Source organism: Pyrgilauda ruficollis, unplaced genomic scaffold (genome assembly GCF_017590135.1).
Source record: "Pyrgilauda ruficollis isolate IOZ18807 unplaced genomic scaffold, ASM1759013v1 scaffold265, whole genome shotgun sequence".
Classification (NCBI taxonomy): Eukaryota; Metazoa; Chordata; class Aves; order Passeriformes; family Passeridae; genus Pyrgilauda; species Pyrgilauda ruficollis.
The window spans coordinates 64668-87903 of record NW_024523989.1 but is presented as its reverse complement, the minus strand read 5'-3'; the positions used below and the strand labels follow the sequence as shown (position 1 = coordinate 87903).

The 23236-nt window shown below is 37.9% G+C and overlaps 1 protein-coding gene across 9 annotated transcripts in view; it reads left to right on the top strand.

Moving 5' to 3' along the window:
• GAB1 (GRB2 associated binding protein 1) overlaps positions 1 to 23236 on the top strand; it is a 95523-nt gene that overhangs the window by 46315 nt on the left and 25972 nt on the right. For all 9 annotated transcript variants that reach the window (XM_041471355.1, XM_041471353.1, XM_041471356.1 and 6 more), the window contains exons 2-3: positions 9867 to 10161; positions 20707 to 20920. In XM_041471355.1, the coding sequence (XP_041327289.1) occupies positions 9867 to 10161; positions 20707 to 20920 (509 nt within the window). The remainder of the gene's footprint in view (positions 1 to 9866; positions 10162 to 20706; positions 20921 to 23236) is intronic.

Below are 23236 nucleotides of genomic sequence, written 5' to 3'. Positions count from 1 at the left end.
GTTTATTTAGCTATTGTTATGTGAGGTTGCTGGTTCCTGAATTTCTTAACCATTTTCTTACTGCCAGTGGGTTATTTGTATCTAAAAATATTGTTTGCATTGTTGGAAAAACAATAGTTTTGCTACAATAGGAACTCAGGGTTAAGGAGCATAGTGAAAGGAATCTATATATCATAATGTCTTGAAAAGAATTTGGACTTTATGCTTTCTTATTTTGAAATTAATTTTTCTCTGGAGTTCTTCAGGTCAGTTCTGCTCAGAAAAAAAAACTGCTGGAGCCTAATCAGTAAATATTTTCAGCCATGTGAAGTGAGAATGTATTTATCAGACAGAATACTGATTTTTATTTTATCTTAGCCTTTACTTTTCTTAGCAACTCTCTGCCATCTCTGCATAGGCACATTTCCGATCTGGTGATTTGTAATGGGAAAACAGTGTTAAAATGTAAATCACCGTTCCTAGTTCTTCCCATTTCTTATACACAGGGGAAAAATTGCATGTTTCTTATATACATACAGGGAATTCCTTGCAATGCCTCACAGTATATAAAAACTACTGTGTCAAAGCTGTGAAGCTTTGACAGAACAATAGGTTTCCTTTAGCTTTCCCTTCACTATGCCTGAGGAGAAGGTCTTGAGTAAGTGTCAGTCCTTTCATTGCTGGAGCAGTGGCTGACTCATTTGCAAGAGGTGCTTTGGTCTGCACATGCTTGATTTGCAAAGATGTCAGTGACTGTACATCCTTGCTCTCATGAGGAATGGATAAGGATGGAGTGTCAACATGTCCTAAGTTTAATTTGTAGGGACTATTTAAAACATAGTCTGAATTTCCATTGGAGACTGAATTTCCATTGGAGCATGTGTGTTAATGGATGGCTAGGAGCTTCTTTAGTACAACTGGTAGGTAAAACCAGGTTAGTTACTTGGGAGACAAATTGTAGAAATTATGGGATATCTTTGTACCATCATCCTTAACTCATCGCTAAATCCCTCTTAATTCATCATTCCCTATTGAAGCTGGAGAAACTGATGCTTCTGTAGCTCAAATCCCCTTTCTTTTTTAGGGTGTACAAAGCACAGGATTTAAGCCTATGAATATTTTGTTGAAGAGATGATGTACAGAATGCTTGGCCTCTTGTCATCTGTAGAAAACTCTTGTATTGTTTGCAAATGAGCATGCTCGAGTGACCCAAACATGAAGCAGTGACACAAGCATGTGTTGTATGGTCACTGCAACTGCAATGTCCCAGGATCTAAATCTGTGTTAGGAATGACATGTTTTTACAAAATTCTGGTGTCTCATCTTTCTTTTCCTTGTGTATAACTCTTACACAGATGATGAAGATAGATATCTACACAGGGGAGTAAGAAGGAAAAAAGATAAAACTCAGTTTGTATAAAACATTACAGGAAGCACTGGGCTTGTGATCTGGAGAAATGGGAATTTTTCTCCAACATGTTACAAATGCTGCTTCAAAACTCCTGTCCTCCTAGGAAATGAGGAATGAATGGATAAAAACATATGGTGAAATAGTTAATCCCCAGCCATTAGAAGGCAAGCAGCTGTTGATATCAGTAGAGTGTAGGCTTGACTTCTCAGCTTTGAATTTTTCATGTCTTTATAAATACTAATTTTTTTTTCTGGGTGTTCCTTCATGCAACCTACACTCATGAACTCAGTTGGAATCCAAGTCAAACAGCATGGCTGGTGTCTTCTCTGCCTTGTCTTGTTAAGGGGGTCCTGTGAATACGGTGGCAATCCTTGTTATAAGCAATGTACAGAAACTTCTAAAAACAGGGCAGAGCCTACCCTGAATTATTTGCTTTCTTAAATTAAGAGTTGTTGGGAGAAGTGAATTCTAATTAAAAGCTGATGAAAAGACTGAAGCAACTTTTTTTACAAAGAAACCTCAAGAAACAAACCTTTGTCTGGTGAATACACAAAACCATCATTTCTTAAATAAATCCATGTGATGCAAAGGTAGATTGTAATTTGGTTGGGTTATCACAAGCACTGTCAAAGAAGCTGATCTTTAGGAGGAATCTGGAGGAAGGAGATGTCTTGCCCTTGCTTATTTGTTCAGGAAGCCTTCAAAAGAAAGATGAGAGATGCCAGAGAGAAGGACAAATGATCCAAATCTGGTATCAGTGGTAAAGCAAAAAGCAATAGGGGGAGACTTGCAAGAGAGAGAGAGTCAAGTAAGAACACAGATCTCTCTAAAAGTAAAAGCCTCAAAATAGGAAAAGAGGCCCCAAAGTACAATAAAGCAAGTCAATAAGTGGATAACTTTAAAATAGAAGATGATGTAATCAGAATGAGAGAAGGGAGATTCTTCTGGCAGCATTATTTCAAATAGGACAGATATAGGAAAGACTAGAGAGGAGGATGATCAGAGCGTGCTCATGATCAGAGAGGAAATAGCCAAATTTTAGAAATATTCTGGGAAACAGGGCAGCAAACCAAAGACCATGTAGATGTGTGAGTAAGGCACCTGCAGTAGCTGTATTTCTCCTTGTGCCAAGGCAGACCTCATGCCATGAGTGTTGTGACTTCACTGCTGATGAGCGGTGAAAGGAGATGGCAAAGCTCATGTCAGTGGTGGGGAACGTGTTCCCAGCAAGTTCGTAGGAGTTATGTCTTGGCTACACAGGATGGGTGGTGGAGGAGAAGTGAAAACATGGGTTTGCAAGAGATTAGAACCACTGGAAATTTTATAGGCATTTCAATTGGATTAGCGAATGTAGGAATAGAGAAAGACAATCTGGTCACTGGTCCTGGCTTGGAGACAGTGAAATGGGGGCTCAGGTTCTGGCACTGCTGCAGGGCTCCTTCTTTATTGCTCTGTATAGCAATGAATAGGTTCTTCTTTGGTGAAGAGATGATAATCTCCTTTGGTGATAATTCTAAGGTGTGCAGGAGTAAGTTTGTCCTTGCCATTAGAAAATTTCTGGCATGTTGCAGAAAAGTATTTACTGAAACCTGTTGTCATGAAGATCAGTTTAATGTGAATTAGATGATACAGACCTGGCTGTGCTATTGCACATTGGGAATAGGGATAAGGATGTAGAAAAAAAAGATGTAAAAGGCAAGAAAAAATTAAGAATTCCTATGCAAACTTAAGAGAAAAATGAAGATATTCAGTTAGTTTCAGATTCACAAAATAAAGCAGCAGTTTGTGCTACACTGCATTTTATTTTGTACCTTTTTGGCGCTTTAATTAACACTGGGAGACTAATTCACGTGCTGAAACATCGGTTATGAAACAGAGCTGCCAGTGTGTGTGGAAGTATTGTTCTGCTGTATTCTCAATGTTTTGTTTATTTAACAAGCTAAAGTTAGAATCGACAGCACAAGACTAGAAAATGGTGACAATAGTTTGAAAACAGGAAATTTTGGCCTTGTGTGTATTCGGAACAGATGATCAGGATGATGGCCAGGAGAGTGGAAACTTCCACTGAGACTGTTTTTTCCTTATTTTGCTCAGTGAGAAAAGATGGTGCTTCCTGGAAAACAAGTCTTAAGTATTTAAAGAAAGTCATAACATATTCAGTATTTTCCTAGTGTCACATTTGTTTGTTTCCCAGCAATCTGTTTACACTTCTTAGTATCTAGTGCTACTAAGAGTAAAATATTTGGACTATTGTCAAATCATGGAATTGTATGTACATTCTGCTGCATAGAATTAAGACACTAAATATGCTTTCAGTTTTTTGTTTTGTTTTGTTTTTGGTTTAATTTTTCTGTCTTAGGTTTCAAAACATAAAGGGCATCAGTTTTAGGGAAGAGGATAAGAGGATGTCTGTTGCCAGTTGGTATTATGACAAGGGTTTCAGAAATAACTAGTAATTACATATTCTTCAGTTCCTGGTGCTCATGATATGGCCTTTAAGAAAGAAACCAGATAAAAAAAACCCACAAAACCAATGAACTTAATAGGTTTAAAAATATTTACAGAAAATGCTTTCCTTAAAACACCCCAAAATAAGAAATCCATATGGAAATCTGCAAGTATTAATTTCTTAGGGAAAGCATTTGAAATTTTGCAATCTTACCATGTTGGAGTTGGTCCTGCAAGCTGGAAGAGCAGCAAGTGGAAAAAGTAAAGTCCTGTACTTGAAGTATTTTTACCTAACATGACCTCTTTCTGCTACTTCACAGCAGTCCTCCCAAGTATGTGCCTTGTGGGATGCAGCTCGTCGGTTATAGTTGTCACTGGTCTAGGCTGACCACAAACAGGATTTAAAAGGAAGCACAATGTGAAGGAACACTTTTATTTTTGTTTTATTTGAGCTTCTTTGGGCATGCAGAGCACAGGTCTAATCCACAAGTCAGTGAAGCTGTGCCAGAGGTGTGTTTGTCTTCTGCGATGGCTGGAATACCTGGATATTAGAAATGTGGAGGCAAAAAGGAGCAGAAATACTCAGCTGCTGTTTGGGATCCTTTTTCTGGTTGTTTGTCAGAGACATGTACCAATTTCACTGTTATTTAACCTTGGCACTGAGAAGTAAGTAGAAAGAGAGAAATAGATTAAATAGATAGGAGCAAAAAGCATAAAGAAAATTAAATCTTGATCCTAGCAGACAATTGAAAAATGCTTAATAGTAGCTACAGGACTTAAATGTCCATAAAGTCACTTCTGTGTAAAGGCTGTGTCTTTTGCTGTTCCTACATCTCTCTGGTTCATGTTCTGCTTTCTGTCTTCTGTTTACTTCATAAGTTCTTTTGGAGTAAGGAAATGTCTTGCTGTGCATTTATGAAACACCAGGTATTTTTTGGAGCCTTCCTTGTGTCCCTGGGCAAGTAATTTCTTTCTGCCAGGTCTTAGTTGATGTCTCTGAGAAAGAAGGATGCCAAATAGTGCCCTTTTAAAGTATTCTGTGAGTACAGAGATGAAAACCTAAGCACAAACATCTGCACACTTGAGAGATGAGAAGGAAGGCCTGAGATTTGTGCTGGTCATACATAGGGAAAGATTTATTAGCAGTGTTACTGGGGTGGAGTGTAAGGAACCCTCTTCAACTTAGCCAGTTCTCAGGAGTTGTGAAAGGTTTTTTTGACTGGATGCTACCCAGAAGAAAAATGGCGGCAAATGTGCTAGACGAGGAAAATCAGCTTTAAGCAGCCTTAGAATGGTGGGTAATAACAGTAGGAAACTACAGAAGGATAATTGATCAGTTTATCGGTAAGCAGTCACTTGGCCATGTGAGAGCTAAATCTGTAAAAAATGGGTTACAAAAAGCTGCCTTTGATTTAATATCTCTACATTTTTATTTTAACATGTCATGAAATCATTTTGGCCTCTTGAGAAACCACTTAAGGGGATCTAAATGGAAGGTTAAATCCTTTGAAAAATATAAATTATTTGCTCTTTCCTGCCCCTTCCACCTTCCTTTCCATTTCAATTTACATATGCATCCCGTATTTCCTACATCTTTAAACTACAGGCAGCAGCTGAATGAAGTACATCTTGATTGTATATGAGAAGAGAGGAGGGGAAAATAATCCATAAATGTAAAGATTAAGGGAAGTATAGCTACAATTTCTTCAACAGGTACATCTCTTGTAAGTAGAATATATTGTAAATTCTGTGTGCTGCATGCAGTAGTATGCAGTAGTTAAAAAAAAAGCCGAAACCTGACTAAACCCTAACACTGGTTCATGCTGGTTTCTGTCCATTTCTTACCTCCTTCATTCACATCCGCAGTTTGCATATACCTTAGCAAAAAGAACAACCCTAATCGTTGAAATGTCTTGGTTTTACTTTGTAACCTACTCAAAATGCTGTGTAAAAAATACAGAATTCCACTGTTCCTTTGATCATTTGATGCTCTGTGGGTGAGCAGCTTGTCACATTTCAGCCTCTCTCAAAAGCAAGTAAACAAGCTCGTTTCTATAGTTATGATGGTCTCATGAAGCGATGGTCTCATGACAGAAGCAGGACAATGTTTGGCAGGCATGGTGGTGTTCTGTGTTAGGCCAACTGATGTGCTGTGCAGCCCAGAGGAGAAAACAAGCTGAGAGGCACACAAGGCCTCTGAAGGAAAAGCAGCAAACCTTGTTAAACTGTGTTTTGTAATAATTTACAAAGCCTACACAGGCTTTTGGTGAACTTGATAACCATGATTTTTGCCTTACAACACTTATAAAAGGAGCCATTTTTCTTCTGAATTAGGTATTTGCTCTGCAAGCAGTGTTTAGTGACTAAGTGCTATTATATTTATAAAATATATTATTAAACCATATTTATATTAATAATATATTTTATATATTTGAGTGAATCTTTAATTTAAAAAATATTTGCTCAAATTTTTTTCCAGAATTAAATAACTACAAAATATTTAAATCACATTCTGGCTATTTTTTTGACTTTTCAAACTTAAAGCAGTTGACTTCTAGTACAGAAAACCAATGTTTGATAATGTATGGCTGATAATAACATCAGTTATGTGACAGATTGGTACCTTTAATTTTTCTGTGACATAAATTGGTTGCATCTTTTTTGAGTGATTATGAGAAATAGTTTGTAGCATGCACTTCTATAAAAGAAAACACAAAATTTTCAAACAAAAATGCGCAAATGGGTAAAAAAATATAAAACTTGCATAAGTACGTATTTGCACAAGTGCACTCTCACTTTTAGAGATTGCTCTTTGGAAAGCTGTTACTGAAAAAGCTCTTCCTTCCACATACAACACAAATAGCACAATATTCTGTACTTCAGTGGGGCAGTGCACAGCTTTCTTTGCAGCGACAAATACTGAAATGTTAAAAATATCTGAAGCTTTAAGAATCCCAGATATTTTGAAATAACAAAGGGTGATTTATGTGAGCTCATTTTGCACTTTGACAAAATATAGAGGCGCTTTTGTACTATGATTAGCAAGGGTGCTGATGTCAGTTTGCTTGTCTAGCTTTAAGCTTTATTCTGCTGCTAAATTGTGCTTTGTACTGTAGTCCAGACAACCTTTGTATCTGCCTTATTAGTGTGCAGTTTATGGAATTGCTTTTGTTTTTGAATATAATCTGTGCCAGTTTCAGAGTGTGACTCACTATAGGACTGAAATAAATGTTCGCATATGCACTATGTGAAAACTCTTCAAAAATAGTAGCAGGTGCCAGTAGGCTAAATTCAATGTTTTAAATATTTAAGACTTGCTGTTTTGTACCCTGAAGGGCTGAAAGGAAATTCTTTATAGCTCAGTGTTTTTTCTCAGTTTTAGAGTCCCATTTACTGATTTATACTCAATAGAAGTTGTCAGGATTGCTAAGAACCTTTCATTCCCTAACACAGTACTAGAAATAAATTTTTAGAAGAGGCATGCCTGGTTGATACAGAGATGATGGAGTTTTTTTGCCTGGCATTTTGTTGTTGCACAAACTGTGAGACAAAATGCATCATGATTCTCAATTGCTCTTGTTCCTCTCCTATCTCTAATGTCTTTCCTCTTGATTTCTGCTTTGAAAATTTCATCTGAGTGACTGAAGGCTGAGGTTAAAGATAAAGCTTGTTTCTACAGTTTGTAGCAGTTATCTGTGATCAGCCTTGCCTGGAGAAAGGCTCATCTACTGAAGTTTCGTGTTATCCCAGCATCTGAGTTGTGACTTGATTTGGAAGCAGGAAACAAAACAAATTCTGCTAATGTTTTTGGGTCACTGTTAAATGCTGCTTATCTAGCTGTGCTGCTAGGATATACTCACATTTGAAATCTAAATTGAAGGGGTTTAATCTATTACATCTTCTAAATTTTAACTGTTCACCAATTAAAATTACTGCTACCATGGAAATAGTTGCTTGAGACTTTGACTTGATTCACACAGTTCGTAATTTAAAAACAGATGCCATTATTCAGAACTGCAGTAAATACAATTGTTTTGTAAAGTATAGACATTATCTTAAAAGCAAAAAAACTTTTAGAGCTTTGCTAGTTGGAGAATGGATCACAAGCCTTAATTAAGCTGTCTGTCCTTTTTCCCTTTCTCCTGTTTTCTGTATTATCTTTTCATTATAGCTTTCGAAGCTTGATACCCCAAACAGGCATGCACAGTGGGGATTTTATGAGTCTCTGGGGCAAAGCCAACAGCACTTGTTCAGAGTGGGGAGATGGCAGTGCGTTACTTGCTCCTTGTCCCTTCCACTAGTTTCTTTGACAGTAGCACCTGCAAAAAAATGAAATTAATGCACTCTTGTGCCTCACAAAAATGGCTCTGAATCTTTCTCTAATACACAGTAAGAAACTCTTGTTTTCAGTGCTGCTGTCCCAGTGTTTAAAGGATATCACACATCTTGACCCCTTCTGGGACCCTCCTTGCTGATTCCATTCCTTTCCTTGGTTAGCACACAGCCAGGGCTGGCCAAAAAGACTGGCTTCTGCTGGTTTGGTTTTTTTGGTTTTGTTTTTTTTTTTTTTTTTTTTTTTTTTTTTTTTGTTTTTTGTTTTTTGTTTTTTTTTTTTTTGTTTTTTGTTTTTTTTTGTTGTTTTGTTTTGTTGGTGGTTTTTGGGAGTTTTGTTGTTGTTGTTGGGGTTTTTTTTCTTTTATCTTTTTTTTTTAATCTTTCAAAGGACTTGCTGACAATCTTGTTTGAATATCCTAAAGAAGTTTAAAGTGGGATGACTTGGGGCATGGTGTGAGTCTGTGGAGTAATACACATTGTCTTGGCTACTGCACTGATTTACCTTGGTCTCCAATTTGCTTTGCTGAACAGTATAAGAAAAAATGGATGACACAGGTGTGGCTCCCCACTGTGTCTGGGCTCTGCTTTCAGATGTCAGAATGTGAAAGACGTGCAGCTCTCCTAGTGAGTAATGGCAGTGTGTCTGTTTCTTCTGCAGTGCCCATTATCCTGGCACTGGGGTATAAAAAGAAGCTGCTAGCATAGTATTAGTGGTAGACCTGAGGAATAAAAGTGCAGCCAAGTGGGGCAATAAAGATGCTGTTGGAAACAGCAGGACAGATGTATGCAGAGCTTGGTTGTGTGTTTTCGGTCAAGGTCTTTGATGAGAATTATGGCAGGTGGTGGAGGCCTATGGGATGAAAGGCAGCTAAGGATTCGTTAGAGAATGCGACATTTTGCATTTGCTTTTCTCTTAGACCAGCTTCTTTCTGCAGCATCAGGAGGGCTGGTATAATAGGCATAGTGTCAGATTATCAAATTCATTTGTTATGTATCTTCCCCAAAGACTGGGTTTGTCTGGTAAAACTACAACATTTGGTCATTCTCTCCATCTCCATCCCTCTAACAGTTTCAAAAAATAATAATGTTGCTCTTTTTCTGTAAGAAGTACTACTGTAGAAATACGATGAGGTTCTGAGTGCAGAGTTCCCCTGGAATCGCGGTGCATGTGCAATGTGAGCATTGTCTGTTCCTTAAATGCAGGTCATATCGTTGATTATCAGGGAAAAATTCAGTTAAAAAGCATCAGCCTGAAACAACAGATACTGGAAAAAAACATCATGGAACACTTAAAGATGTATTTTATTTTGTCTTTCTCATGCCTGTGACAGCTTCCTTCAGAAGCCCTTTTTGTGTGCTTTTTTGCCCCTCTCCTGATCCCCACCCCACTTTTTTCTTTAGTGTATTCATGCTTTCTCATTTTGTAAACAGTGATTTAATTTATATATGGACTTGTTACAAACAAAGCCAAGATATAAAATTTAAAATACAAATTCACTAATCCTAAAGTCCACTGCTGTAACATTACCTAAATAGTGTTAAATGTAGGTATTTGGTGTGTAATCTCTTAGTATAATAATTGAACTACTTATTAGTACTTGGTTCAACCCAGGCTGGAATCACACATAAAAGGTCTTAAAGGGTGATTTCTTTCTTCTAATTTTTCTTCTTTTTCTCTCTCCCCAATTTCCAGGCATGGAAGAGAAGGTGGTTTGTGCTTCGGAGCGGCCGCTTAACAGGGGATCCAGATGTATTGGAATACTACAAAAATGACCATGCTAAGAAGCCTATCCGTATTATTGACTTAAATTTATGTCAACAAGTGGATGCTGGATTAACGTTCAACAAAAAGGAGTTTGAAAACAGCTATATTTTTGATATCAACACTATAGACCGAGTTTTCTATTTGGTAGCAGACAGTGAGGAGGAGATGAATAAGTGGGTTCGATGTATCTGTGATATCTGTGGGTTCAACCCTACAGATGAGGGTAAGTTCTGTTGCTTTTCCTGAGAAAGTGCAGTGCCTATGTGTGAAGAACATTTCAAAGATCAGATGACTATCTTTAGCTGGTGTATGTTTTAAAACTTGTGTGTATTGGCATTGAAACTTCCTTGTTATCCTCAAAAAAAGTAAGCAGAACAGAGGGAGATATTCAGAATTTGTTACAAATTAAGTATGCCTTAGAACTTGGATGACGCTCTTCTGTTCTGCATGATGTTAGTTCTTGGAAGTACAGGAAAAATCTCAAGTAAAATCATGTGCAGCAGTAGATCTTCATAATCGTCAAATGAGTCCCATTTGGTATAAAAACATATGATTATACAACCAGGACTGAGTGCAAAAGGTCAGGTTTCTAATATTACCATTTCTCCGTCTGCTTTGAAACTTGGGGAAAAAGAAATCCACCCCCATCAGCTAAAACAAACAAAAAATAACCTGTAGTTTTGCACTATCCAACTCAAATCCTACCAAAATAGATACTGTATGAAGGCAGCTTGTAGGAAACACCATGATGTGTTTAATTCCTCGCAAATACCTTATGGCCATTGCTTGTCCTGAACCCATTATTTTTTATTTACTTATTATTCCTGCATTCCTTTTGGAGATTAGTGGGTTACATGACTTGCTGTAGCTCTGTGCAGAGTTCCAAGAAAGCATTAAACAGGAGTGGTAAGAGGGTTAATAAGGCATGCCTGACTGAAGGGGCCAGAATTAAATCTCTGCTTTTTGTAGGATTGGGGATTGAGGGAGGTGAAGGAGAAAAAGGGGCTTGCATCACTTTGCTCCAGCCAAATCTTTAAAAGTGACTGGAAAATACTGTTGCATTAAGGACCGAGAAGGAGTCCTTTTCTTTCTCCTTATTGCAGTTTTGAACTACAACTTTGTAATGAAAACCTCATCTATGAATTGCCTCTCTAATCGCAAATTCAGAGAAGGTTGCTTCTTTTGACAGTTCCAGCATGTTTTTGTGGCATCCTGAGCACACCCAGGACCCACAGCACGTCTCAGAGAGCAACTACCATGCAATTCAGTGCTCAGCCTTGCCAGGCGTCCCTGCGTTCGGAGAGGCGTGGGCAGGGGGCAATGCACCAGTGCAGCTGTGGGCAGAAGTCCTTGGTTCTGGGGACAAACTGGAAATCTGGGATCTAAGGATGAAACGTTGGTTCATGCCACACCTGGCAGCTCTTTGGCAGAGCACAAAGGAGCACATGTCCATTGCACAGAACAGAGAGGTGGGGTCTCCTCAAAACCATCAGACCTTTCCTCTGAGAGCTGGTGTATTGTTAGCCCTTAGTTTTCTGTCATTGAACTGAACATGAAACCTGCTATGGATGTGGAGAGATGTAACTATGCCTTCATAAACTGAGTTTTTCTTCAGTCAATTGTATTGATAACTTCTCCCCATTGTACTCTCATTGCATGTTTCATCTTTGGCATTTTAGCTTTGGCTGAATATTTTGGTTTGAAAAGTCAGGCGTCTACTACACTGAATTATTCCAACACCTTTACTTCACACGACTGAGAGTTGACAGCGCTGTCTGTTTGATCAGTTTAGTGATGCTTGCAATGCATTAAGGAAGAATTTAAAAAAAGGAAAATGTGGAAATCAGTGGCTGAGCGTTTATTGCCAAGTTCTTATTTTTCTAAGATGAATCTTCCTGCCAATGGAAGAGCAGGTTGCAAATGTACTTTAAAAATCTGTGTTCACCTGCAGCTTATTTTGGGAAGTTAAAGAACAGGTGAAGTTCAGGTAGTAAAAACACACTATTATTTTAGTCTGGAGCTAAACAAAAGGAGCATGTGGCATAACAAATCTTTCTATTACCTGTGGAAGCAGAAGACAGTTTTCTTTGAAGCTGGAAAAAATGTCTCTTGCCAGACTGTGATTAAGGGTTGCATTGTGAGTGTCTTGTCATTGGTATCCATTGCTCAATCAAGAGCTAGGAACACCACTACCCTGTTGCTCCTTCTGGGGTTCATTTGGAAATCCAGGAACATTACCTTCTTGGATTTAAAAAGAAAAAATTTGCAAGGCGACAGTGGCTAGTGCTATTAGAAATCAATTAGGGAGTTGATGTTTTAGTGTTGGGACAAATGAGGGAGAAAAAGTTGCTTGTAACTGTACAGAGACGAGAAAAATAATGGTCAGAGTAGCTTTGAGCTGCTGCTTTCATACACAGCAAAGACTCAGTGATTCCTGTAATGTAAAGTTTGGTCTTTGTTTTATTTTATTAGAAATTATTTTGAGTACTCATTTTTACCTAATGCTTTGCTTTGACCTTCCAACTAGAAACTGATTTATGCATGTGAAATCTCTACATTGTGAAGATCTGCAGTGTTACATTTGTATTTGGACAGAGTAGATAATTTATGTTCTTCAATCATATTTACAAGCATTGAGTGTTCACATTTCTGGTTGCATCATAGCCTAATGCAATCTGTAATGATTGCATTACAATTACAATATATGCAATATTTGGCTTTTTGTAGGGACTTTCTTTTAAGAAAGGTTTCACAGTGATTTAGGTATTTTAAAATTAGACAAGGCAGAAACAGGAAGGAATTTTTATTTTAAATAAAGTAAATAATTATTTTACTTTTAAAAATAAAATTCTGGGTAGTTTTAAGTTTTCTTCAGCTAATGCTTCTTGTTTTCAAATGAAAGCTGTAAAGCATTTCTTTCTGTAGCATCCTTCTGTTTAAAACACATGTGCAAAGCTGGGGGGTGTCTGAGCACTGCGTTTGGGTTTGCTACAGAGTTTCATGCTGCGCTTTTAGCGTTCATATTTTCTCTGTAAGATCATGATATAATAGATCATCTAGAGGTTAAAATGGAACTGTAAGGCAAAAATGTGTCACCAGTATTTCGCTTTGAACTGTACTGAGAGACGATCTGGGATGGAGAGACTGAATGGACCTGATGGGTAGTGGCTGATATGTGTCTTCTGCTGTGGAGACGTCCTCTGAAATACTTTCAGGATGATGAGGATAAATGTTTAAAGAAGGGTAAAAATAGAGGAAATGTTTTTTTAAGAATGATTGATGAGAAGAAAGGTTGAAGGATTTTTTTTTTTCCTGAGAAGAAAACACTGAGGGAAGAACTGACTTTCAAAAAAAAAGCTGTGATAAGCAGGACATGGATCCATTGTTATCTGAAGAGGGAACTTGTTTTTCTCTCAGTGAGTGATATAATGATAAGAAAACCCTTGAAAGGATATCTAAGCACAGGCTGTGAAAGTCCTTCCCTAGAATTTAGTAGATGTCTGTGATTAATGTTTTATATGTGATTCAGCTCCATGTTTCTGTAATTTAGTGAATTGTGTTCTTGGCAGAGAAGGGACAGGAGGAAATTATCTTACTATATGCAAACATGTTACTTGCATGTATTCATTTGAATAAAGATAGCAGTAGCAAAATAAACCAGAAGAAATAACAAGGTAGAGAAGAAGAGGAAAAAAGGAAAGAACAAGACATTGAAATCTACAATTACATTTACATAAGTAATAAAATATGGTGAAAAAAGTTTCTGTCATCTTGAGGACCATACATTGAAGGTACTGCAGCTTGCTTCACACATGATGCTTTCAAAGTTTCTTTTCAGGGTGCTGCTATCTGGTTATGCCTTCCTACCTTTTTGCCTTTGGAGCAATAAAATTTTATATTTGCTTTTTTAAGATTATGTTCTGATAATCCATGCACTGCAGGTTGATCACAGCTTTGGTGCAATATCAGAGACTGACAGGATGAACATAACTTTACCTTCCCATCCTGACTCCTTGTCTTTGATAAATAAATAGTGGGTATTGGAGGTGTTCAGGGTGCCCTTCCTGCATGAAGGGTCTGCCTGTAGGAAACAAAAAATGTTCTTCTTTGACAGCTTTAACAGGTTCATGACAGAGCCTAGCACACATGGCCATCCCAATAGCATATGTTAAATATTCAAGACCTTGGTCATTAAAGGGCTCAAAAGTGAGGAGAAATAATTGAGCTTCTAGATGTAGGAAGGTTGGCTCTGGGAGAGCATAAAGGGAAGTGCAAGGACAAAGTAATAAGCTTAAAAAAAAATTGCAACAAGTTTGCACTATGGAGATGATGTACTTAATGAAGAGTTGAGGCATTTTTGTATCTCTCAGATATGATTAGCTAGAAAGAATTGTTGGCTCAAAGGTGATGTGCCAGAAGGATGGGTAATTGATGACCTGGAGTGCAGTAAAAAATAACGAAAGAACTAATTTAAGCATTAGGAGAGAAACCCTCCAGAGAAGAATTGTAGGTCTATTGTCACAGAAGTGAGACAGTAGGTTTAGAAGGAATAGTGGCACAAAACCTCTGTTTTTGGAAGGCTTTTTTGGTTGCTTACTTTGAGTAAGAAAAGTTTGGGAGATAATGGCCACTGAGATGTACAAAAACGATTTTTTTAAGAGTGGAATTTCTGAGAGGAAGGTGATGATGATAGACTGTGAAGAATGATGTTAGAGCTTTCTATCAAATTGCATAGGAATAATCAAGGTTTGATAGAACTAGTAGCTGGTGGCTCGAGCTGAGATGATCACTGCCTGTTATCCAAAGGAAAAAGAGAAGACAGCAGATAGGACTAAGATGTCTTCTACTCTAGTAAAAGAAGAGGTGCTTAAGTGAGATGATGATGATGAAGAATAGAGCACAAAATCTGCCGCAGTAGGTCTTCCCTTTCAAGATGTGAGGCAAAAATACGTATGTTTTAAAAATCACTTACTATCAGGATATGATCAGAATCTTAATCTTGAATGTTTGAGGTCATTATCTTAAGTTGACAGCTGCATGTAACAGAAGTTCACATGGAAGGTGATTCTGTTGTTCCTTGAGGAAAACAGAAAAGTAAACTGAATCTATTATGCCTAGCTAGTTAACTTAATTTTCTCTTGTTTCTGCTGGACACTTCTTGTGCTGTTAACATTAATGTTGAGTTGCTGGGAGAAGGGTTGGCAAAGTGTTGGCAAAGGTTGCTATCCCGTGAGTCATGAGGTGCTGAGAGGCAGCATGTGGAATGATGGAAGTCTCTCTGGAACACAGAGATACCTACAGTCCCGGCACTGAGCTGGAGCCACAGCTGGGAGAAGTTACCATGTGGTCAGAGCAGTATGCTCTGCCAAGGAAAGCTCTGGGCCTTTTTAGTGAAGAAAAATTTCCAAGCTTTTTACTGTAGTGGGCTGCACTAGTTTTCTTCACGAGCACCTACAGAAGTTAGTCTATAACACGACTCCTTGATTATTTTTCCTGCATCACCCAGCCTGTGTGCCATCTGAAGATGGGGAGAACAAGCTACAGATGATTCCTTATTTCTTCTTTTAAATGAATAGTCTTTAAAAAAAATTGCAGGTTGAGAGGAGGTGCCAAATCCAACTGCAAATGCTTTTGGTACTTTCAAATTTTAAATGGGTAACCAAAACTACAGCTTAGAATTACACATGAACTTCAGATAGCAAGAACTAAATTTTAGATGTTAGCTCTGAAAGCTGGAAAGTTCTGTGTGTGGTGGAACGTGGAACAGTCGGTTGTATTTCTGGTTTGGATGCAGGAGGCAGGGTTGTCCTGGACATAACGTGCAAAGCTGAATTCTTAATTCCTTAAATAGGGTACCACTTAAGGTCTCTTCAGGAAGAGAGAGATACTGGGAGATTATATTAAACTAAGAAAATAAACCTATGGAATGCATAGGAAGTTTTTATTAGAGCATTTTAAAGGATTTTCTCTGGCTGTAGCAGAAAGGTTCAGTATGGAGCTTTACTGCATAGATTTCATATTGATGGCGAGCTGATCACTTAAAAATCCCAAATCCATGCTCATGTGTCTGTGCCCCTTCTGGGCTGTATCTGGCTCTCATCTATTGAACTAATATGTGAACAATGCAAGTGCCCACCAGCATACATGTGCTTGTGCTCTGTGCCTGCACATATGGCCCTTTGATTCCAGGATCTCTCAAACAAAGTTCTTTTAAGGCTTCAGGTGTAGTTATGAAGTTTTTATTTGGTGGATTTTTTAAAATTATGGTTCTTGCTATTGTATCTGTGAATTTTTGGACAAGGTTATTGCTCTGATATTTTGTTGACTACTGGTTATTTTAATAACACATGCATTATAGTAAATGGATGGAACAAAACATCCAGAAGAATGGAAGAATCATGCCATTGCACATCTGTTCTGATTCACTGTTGTAATGGAAAAATCCCATTTCTGTTTTCGTATTTCTACCTACAATGTGCAAAGAATGCATTTTCTTACTTTGATTGCAATTTTGACATTTAAAGAAATGCGTGCTGTAATGAGGCCTCTGTGTTTTGTTCACTATGAGAGCATTTCAAGTTTTTGCATAATTAGAGTATTAAGAGGCTGTACATCATAGTGTAGAAAACAATTTAATTTTTGCTTTCATTAAAAAACAAAAAACACCAAAATATAAACCCAATCCTAAATAGAAACTCCCACATGCAGATTTTCTAGGTTGTACACAGAGCAAGATACCTAGGAACGTGTGGAATAAAGTAACTTTATACATTTAAGAAGGAAGAAAGTGGAGCCTTTTGCTATTCTTGTTCAGAAAATGCTCTTTTTACCTCATAAATTTTACAAGATATGAAAATGTTTATGAAGAAAAAAGTATAAATTCTAGTGAAAATGAAGCCTACTCATAGGCTTCATGTAACTACTCATAACAAGCCAACTGAGAAAAGATAAAACTCTTGCCCTGTTTTGAGAGAGCTGATTGTTCTAGCTGTACTGAATGCAGGAATTATAAAAACAAAATAGGTTTCTTGTTAGACTCATTTGCATGTTAAATTTTCTGGCTGCTTTTCCAGCTCCCAGTTATTTCAAAGCAGTCTGAGTGTCTGAGCTCTGGGAACAAACCAAATGACTTACAACACTCTTTGGTGTGCAGATGACCCCTTCCCTAAAAATCTGCTAGTCCAAAGTCGAGCAAGTTGATGATTGTATTCTTTGAAATCCTAAATGACTACTGGAAGAGCAACTTTCCTTCATATCAGCTTCAGGAGTACTGGGCTGAAGAGAATATTTGAGAGGGTGCAGATATGCAAAGAGCATTCATTTGCTCACTGATGAAAGTTTTAACATTACTTCTTCCCTTGTAGTCAAATTTGAAATGTCATCAATGCATAAAGCTAATCTGAAGTGCTTTAGATCAAATTTATTAGATCTTTCAATCTGGCATTAGCCCACACTATGTAACACATACAAAATGCCTGTATGAGGATGGATTTCAGATCAGAAAGTTGGTATTTTAATAGTTAATGCTCTATATGCTGAAAAAACCAAACAAACCTCAACCAAACCACGCAAACACCAATCTCAAACAAACCACACACAGATCTGTGGGAGGATCAGGGATTTTATCAAGTATTATCTGTGTCAAAAGAAATGAGACAACTCATCAGAAGGAAAGTGTCCCTAATGATCCATTAACATTAATGGGCTCCAAATCCTTGCTCAGAGAGCAGATCATAAAGCTCCCAGACAGCATTGCCTTGAATATTCAGTAACAATTGAAAGGGAAAGGTTAGGAAAGGAATGGAATGAATCACTGTTATGTCTTCATAAATCAGTGTGTCCTAGACTTTTTTTTGGTGTGCTTTGTGTGCAATAGTTTCTCTTCTCCGGAAAGAAAAAGTAGCAGAGCTAGGAAAAGTGAGGGTAAAGGGAAACCAGATGTGCAATGAAATGGCTTCTGCACCAGGAAAAATTAAGGAGTACCAACTCAGTAAAAACTATGACAAAGTTGTGTAAAGTTGGGAATGGGAATTATGAGTAGGAGGTAATTGTTCACATTTTCTTTGAAGATGGGAGCTGAAATATTTCAAGTGAATATATCATGTTTAAAAGGAAGTGAGTTTTCATGTCATGTGTAGTAACGTGTGGACCTCACTACCACAGGATGGTAGTAAAGGTCAAAAATATAAAGGCACTCAAATAAATAGGAGAAATTCAGAGAACAGTGTGTCAGAGGGTAGGTCAGCAGAGGCTGTTGGAAGCAGCCTCTGTCTTGGGATATCCCAGAAGCTGGAGCAGTACATCAGACTTTGTGGATACATTGGTCCTCTTTCAAAATCAATTATTTTATTTTTCCCTGGAAAGTCACCCTTGAGTTTTGCCACTCTTCCTGGGAATGCTAGTGCATGGTCTGTTTAATTGCATCAGATCACATAGGCATCTTACTGTGTACTTGTACTCTCCTGACTGCATGAGTGCTGACTGACACACCAGTCTTCCCTGGAAGCCCCAGGGATATCCTGTTTGATTTTTTTTTTCTCCTCCTGTGAACTTGACACTGAGCAGTTCCAATGACATGAAGGTTGTGCACCGCCAGGCCCAGGAATGGGGTGGGCACTGAGGCACCGGGAAGCTCTTGAGGATCTCATCTCTAAGTGTGGTCAAAAAATGATGTATTTGACAGGAAACTTTTCTTCGCCACTCTTACTGGTGCATACATTTACTTCTATTCTTCAGTTCTGCAGGGAACAGGGCAGAGAGCTGCTTGTCCTTTCTCCCACTGCCACTTTTCCAGAAAGTACAAACAGTACATTCCTGGTAGGGTCCATTCAGGCACATCTCTGTTCTTGCTGTTGAACCCCTGCATCAGGGGAATCAAGAAACATTAGTAGGTGCCTCAAAGAGGCTCCTTCAAGCTCTTGAATTTCCTAAATGATAGAAAATTGTTCATGTTTTATGTTTAAGCATGTAGAAAATAAACTACTTTTTTAGTAGCTTTTGCATCCAAGTACTGTTGTATTGGAAAGAAAAAAAAAAAGTCGCTCTAGAATACAAATAAATAGGAAGTGCATAGGAATTGTAAAGATAAGGGTATTTAAGTAAATATTGGCTATTTTAATTAGCAGTTTTCAGGTAACAATTAATGTAATTAATTTTACCTTCCCCCCCCCCCCCCCCCCCCACCTTTTTCTAAACCATAGGACGTGTTTTAGGAATATGTGTTTCAAGAAATGTAATGTATAGAGATTTTATGAATTAAAAACATCTCTATACTATTATTTATCTGATCTGGGTGCATAAATTTATTTTTATGTGTGTGACCCCTTGATACAGTCTGTTTTTTTTCTTTCTTCTGCTAATTAGTTTGATGAATAGGTCAGCCACAACCCTTCATAATAACTTTTTAGGCTATCCTACCTTTTCAGGTAGGTTGAGTTGAGGAATTTTCATACACCTAGACTTCTTCCAACCACATGGGTGTGGTGGGATTTAATTTCTGAGCCTGTTTAGATGCCGTGGGAGTTCAAAACAAGTGCTGCTATTTCTATTTCCATGTCTAAATCACTTGTACGTGGTGTACACAGAACTGGAAGCAGGAGGGCTGTGTTTTGGGCTGCTCATCTCTTTTTTCCCAGGGTAGTCCCGAGAAGCAGAAGCTGAATGAAGCTACTTTGTAGTGCATAGCTGGCCTGTAAGGCTGATAGGAGCAGGAGCATTGGATAATAACATGTTCATTTAAACAATGCTAATAGTCAGCATCCATTTTTGGGATGTACAAATTGGAATGTACAATGAGCTGCAAGTAAGCCTTGATAATTAGGAAATAGTTTGCTTAATTTTGTTGTTCTTAGTCAATGTCATTAAAACAATGAAAAAGCCAAATAATTGTTTAATGTTTGATCATGTTGATGTTTTCTAGTCTCCCAGATAATTTAATAGTCTGGATATATGTATTTGGAAGGAAAAGAGAAGTTACTTTAGAATATACATGGATAGGAAGTGAATAAGAATTATAAAGATAAGGTTATTTTTTAAAAAAAGAAAACCACAGGGCAACATCTCCTCTCCCCCCACTCCAAAAGAAATCCAAACTAAGCCAAAACAAAACAAGGAAAGGAAATCAAAACCAAACCAAACCCAACCCATTCATTTATTGCACAACAATAAAAAATTAGGATATGTAATCAGGGGGCTTAGTGGAACATGTTACCTGTTGTACCTTTGCATTATTTTTGTAGTTGTAAAAAATCTTCCTTTGCCAAAGCAGTAACTTTCCTGTTGATTTTCAGATATTGAGAGTGGCCAGGTCTTGCCTGGTGACTAATCTCAAACATTGAAGTGACCTTGGTCAAAAAGGAATGAATACTTGCAAGTGCTGACTCAGGTTGCCATGTTCAAGTAATAATTTACAAGCTTTTGACTGCTCTTGATTAAAACAGATATGTGTTTTTAGCTGCATTACTGCAGCTGTCAACATATTTGTTCTTTCTGTGGCCAGAAAGCAGGTTAAATAAGTCTTTAAATAAGGCAGAACCTCTGTTTCCAAGGCTTACTTAAGAAATTGATTGCAGTTTGAAAAGATAAAGATTGATATGTAAATGTAAATACCCTGAAACAAACGTTAACACCCAGATGTTCTCATGTCCAATTTAACAAATTTGAACTAAAATCTGAGATTTTTTCCATCCTGTGTTAATAATTTTCTTTTCTTACTGTTGAAGAACTATTTCTTCACTGTTTAAAGAAATCTTTGCTTCTGTGTTTGCAGATGCTGTGAAGCCATCAGTTAGTTCTTTACAACCATCTGCTGAGTTACCCTTGCCTATCAACACTTCACCGCCTTCCATGCAAGCAGAATCTTCCCTTCCTTCTCCTTATCAGCTTATTAACGTCCCCCCTCTGGAGTCTTCCTCTGGTCAAGAAGATCCTCAAGACTACTTACTGCTAATAAACTGTCAAAGTAAAAAACCTGAACCTATGAAGTAAGTGACTTTTGTTTCTTAATAACACTTTATTTGTATTACAGACCAAGAATGTTTGTGCTGAATGCAATTTTTATTACCGAGACATTGAACATTTGCAGGCGCATTTCTACACAGGGAAGCTGCCTGTAACTTTTCATTCTTTTCATTACATGTATTAAACCTTTTGCTGTGATAGTGAGTTGTTTGGTCAGTGGTATATTGCAATCTCCAAAAGTGTTGACAGCAATTGCCAACATGAAGTATCACAGTGATGCAGCAATCCAAGCGTTCCATTGGAGCTTGGAGTGATGCATGGCACAAAATACCCTTTCTTTAGCCACAATCTGGTGTGCTTCGTCCAGTTTAGTACTAGAAAAAGCTGGAGGAATTTAGCCATTCTCCCTCCTGGTGTTTGGTTCTCCAGTTTTGCCAGTTAAAGCTTTCATGGAAGGGGTTTAGAAAACATGCTGGTTTTATTATCACCTGCCAGGTTACCACATCACTGAGTAAAGTGATCTTCAAGTGGCATTTGTTTACTATTACTAGCATGGTTCAGACTCTCAAACAAGAAGAAAACCCAATTATTTTATGATAACTAAGAATGCAGAGGCTGAAACCGCTCAGTTTCCATATCCTGAATTTCAGCTTTTTCCAAATAACAGATACTTAAAAGGAAAGTCAAATAAGCTTTATTTTTTACTGAATAAAGAGTGCCTACACAGTCAGTTCTCTGGAGAAGTGTGCAATAGGAAATTTGAAGGAAAAATTTAGAACTTCTACAGAATTCTATCTCTATTTATTTCTCCACCTGTTACTTCTAACTTAAATAAATCCACAGCACCTCCTGCATAAGAGGATATGATATTCATAGTAGCTACCTGGGAAATATCACTGTGGTTTGTCAGAATGGATCATGGTGGCCTTTCCTAGAGCAGGCTGCCCAGTGACATGCTGGAGTCTCTGTCCTCTTTTAAAAAAAGCTATCTAAAAGAACCAAAAATGAGCTTGACTGGACAAGCTCCTGAGGAGCCTCTCCTGATTTTGAAGGGTTTGCTTAGAGGTATTGGAAAAGCTGAGCAGATAATGTCCAGACATCCCTTTCGACCTTAAACATTCTGTAGGAGAACCTTATAAATCCCTCTGGCAAGCTTCTTTGCTGCAGTAATTTCAAATAAAATCTGCTGGGATATTTACAGAAAAATTAATGTCATATTATTTTTGTAATTACAGACAAGTACATGGAAGGTTGAAGAAAGCTTCCTTTGAGAGTGCTTTCATGACTATTTCACATGCTTCCTTGGGGCCATACCTTTTAGTGGCAGTGCCTTCTGCATCAACACCTTGATGCCCTGCCAGTTTCACCTGTGCCATCTGCTCTGCCCTCCCTTGGCATTTTTATCTTGCTCTGTTGTGCTTGAGGAGTTTCCTGCTTCATTTACTGATGAATATGTGGTAGAAAAGTATCTACCCTTTACAGTCTTCCTTATAAAACAAGGGAATGAGCCTAAAGTTCCTCCAGAGTATGGAACATGCAGGTTACAGGCAGCATGGAATGTCCCAGAACCTCCTGCAGGGGAAGGGGAAACCCAGTGCTGAAGGTTTCAGTGTTCAGTAATGTTTAGAAGCTGATAGTATCGAAGAGGAATGTCAGTGTTCCTGCCAAAAGCTTTTAAGTTTGGTATCACTTCCAGAACAGCTTGGCAGAGGAATTGACTTGGATTTCAGCAATCCTAGCTTATCAGAAATGTGTCTGAGTGCCCATTTGCTTCAGTGAGGGACAGGCTCAGAGCAGAGTTTTACCACTGCAACGTGAAGGTGTTTTTAGGAATTATGAAGGTTGGGATGTGTAATTGAGTTTCTGACCTGACTCCCATAGTTGTGTGGGTTAAGTAGAGGCTAAGGAGACCATAGAAGGAGCCACAAAAAGTATGGAGTCCATGATAAACCTGCAAAATTTCTCAAGGAAGTCACTGGTGACACAGGAGAGAAGGTACTGGGGAAAGCAAAAGGTCCAGTGGCAATAAAATACCTAGTGAACTGAAAGAACAGAACAAAATCTTTGGGAGTGTAGAGATTGTTTAAATAAATGATGGTTTTATAAGAATGGCTGAAGACATTGACATTGGAGATTATATGAGTGTAGTTTATTTTCTCAATAAACTAAGTAACTAAAAAGCTGTGTCCTTTCATTAAAAAGGCTGTGATCATGAAAATTCAGAATAACAATTGTGCTGGACTTTCAGTTCCACCTAAAAGGACTGCCTATGTTTTATCTCTGGTAAAGGAGGTAAGCTGCTGGATTTGGGACAGAGTATAGAGCATATAGACATTTTC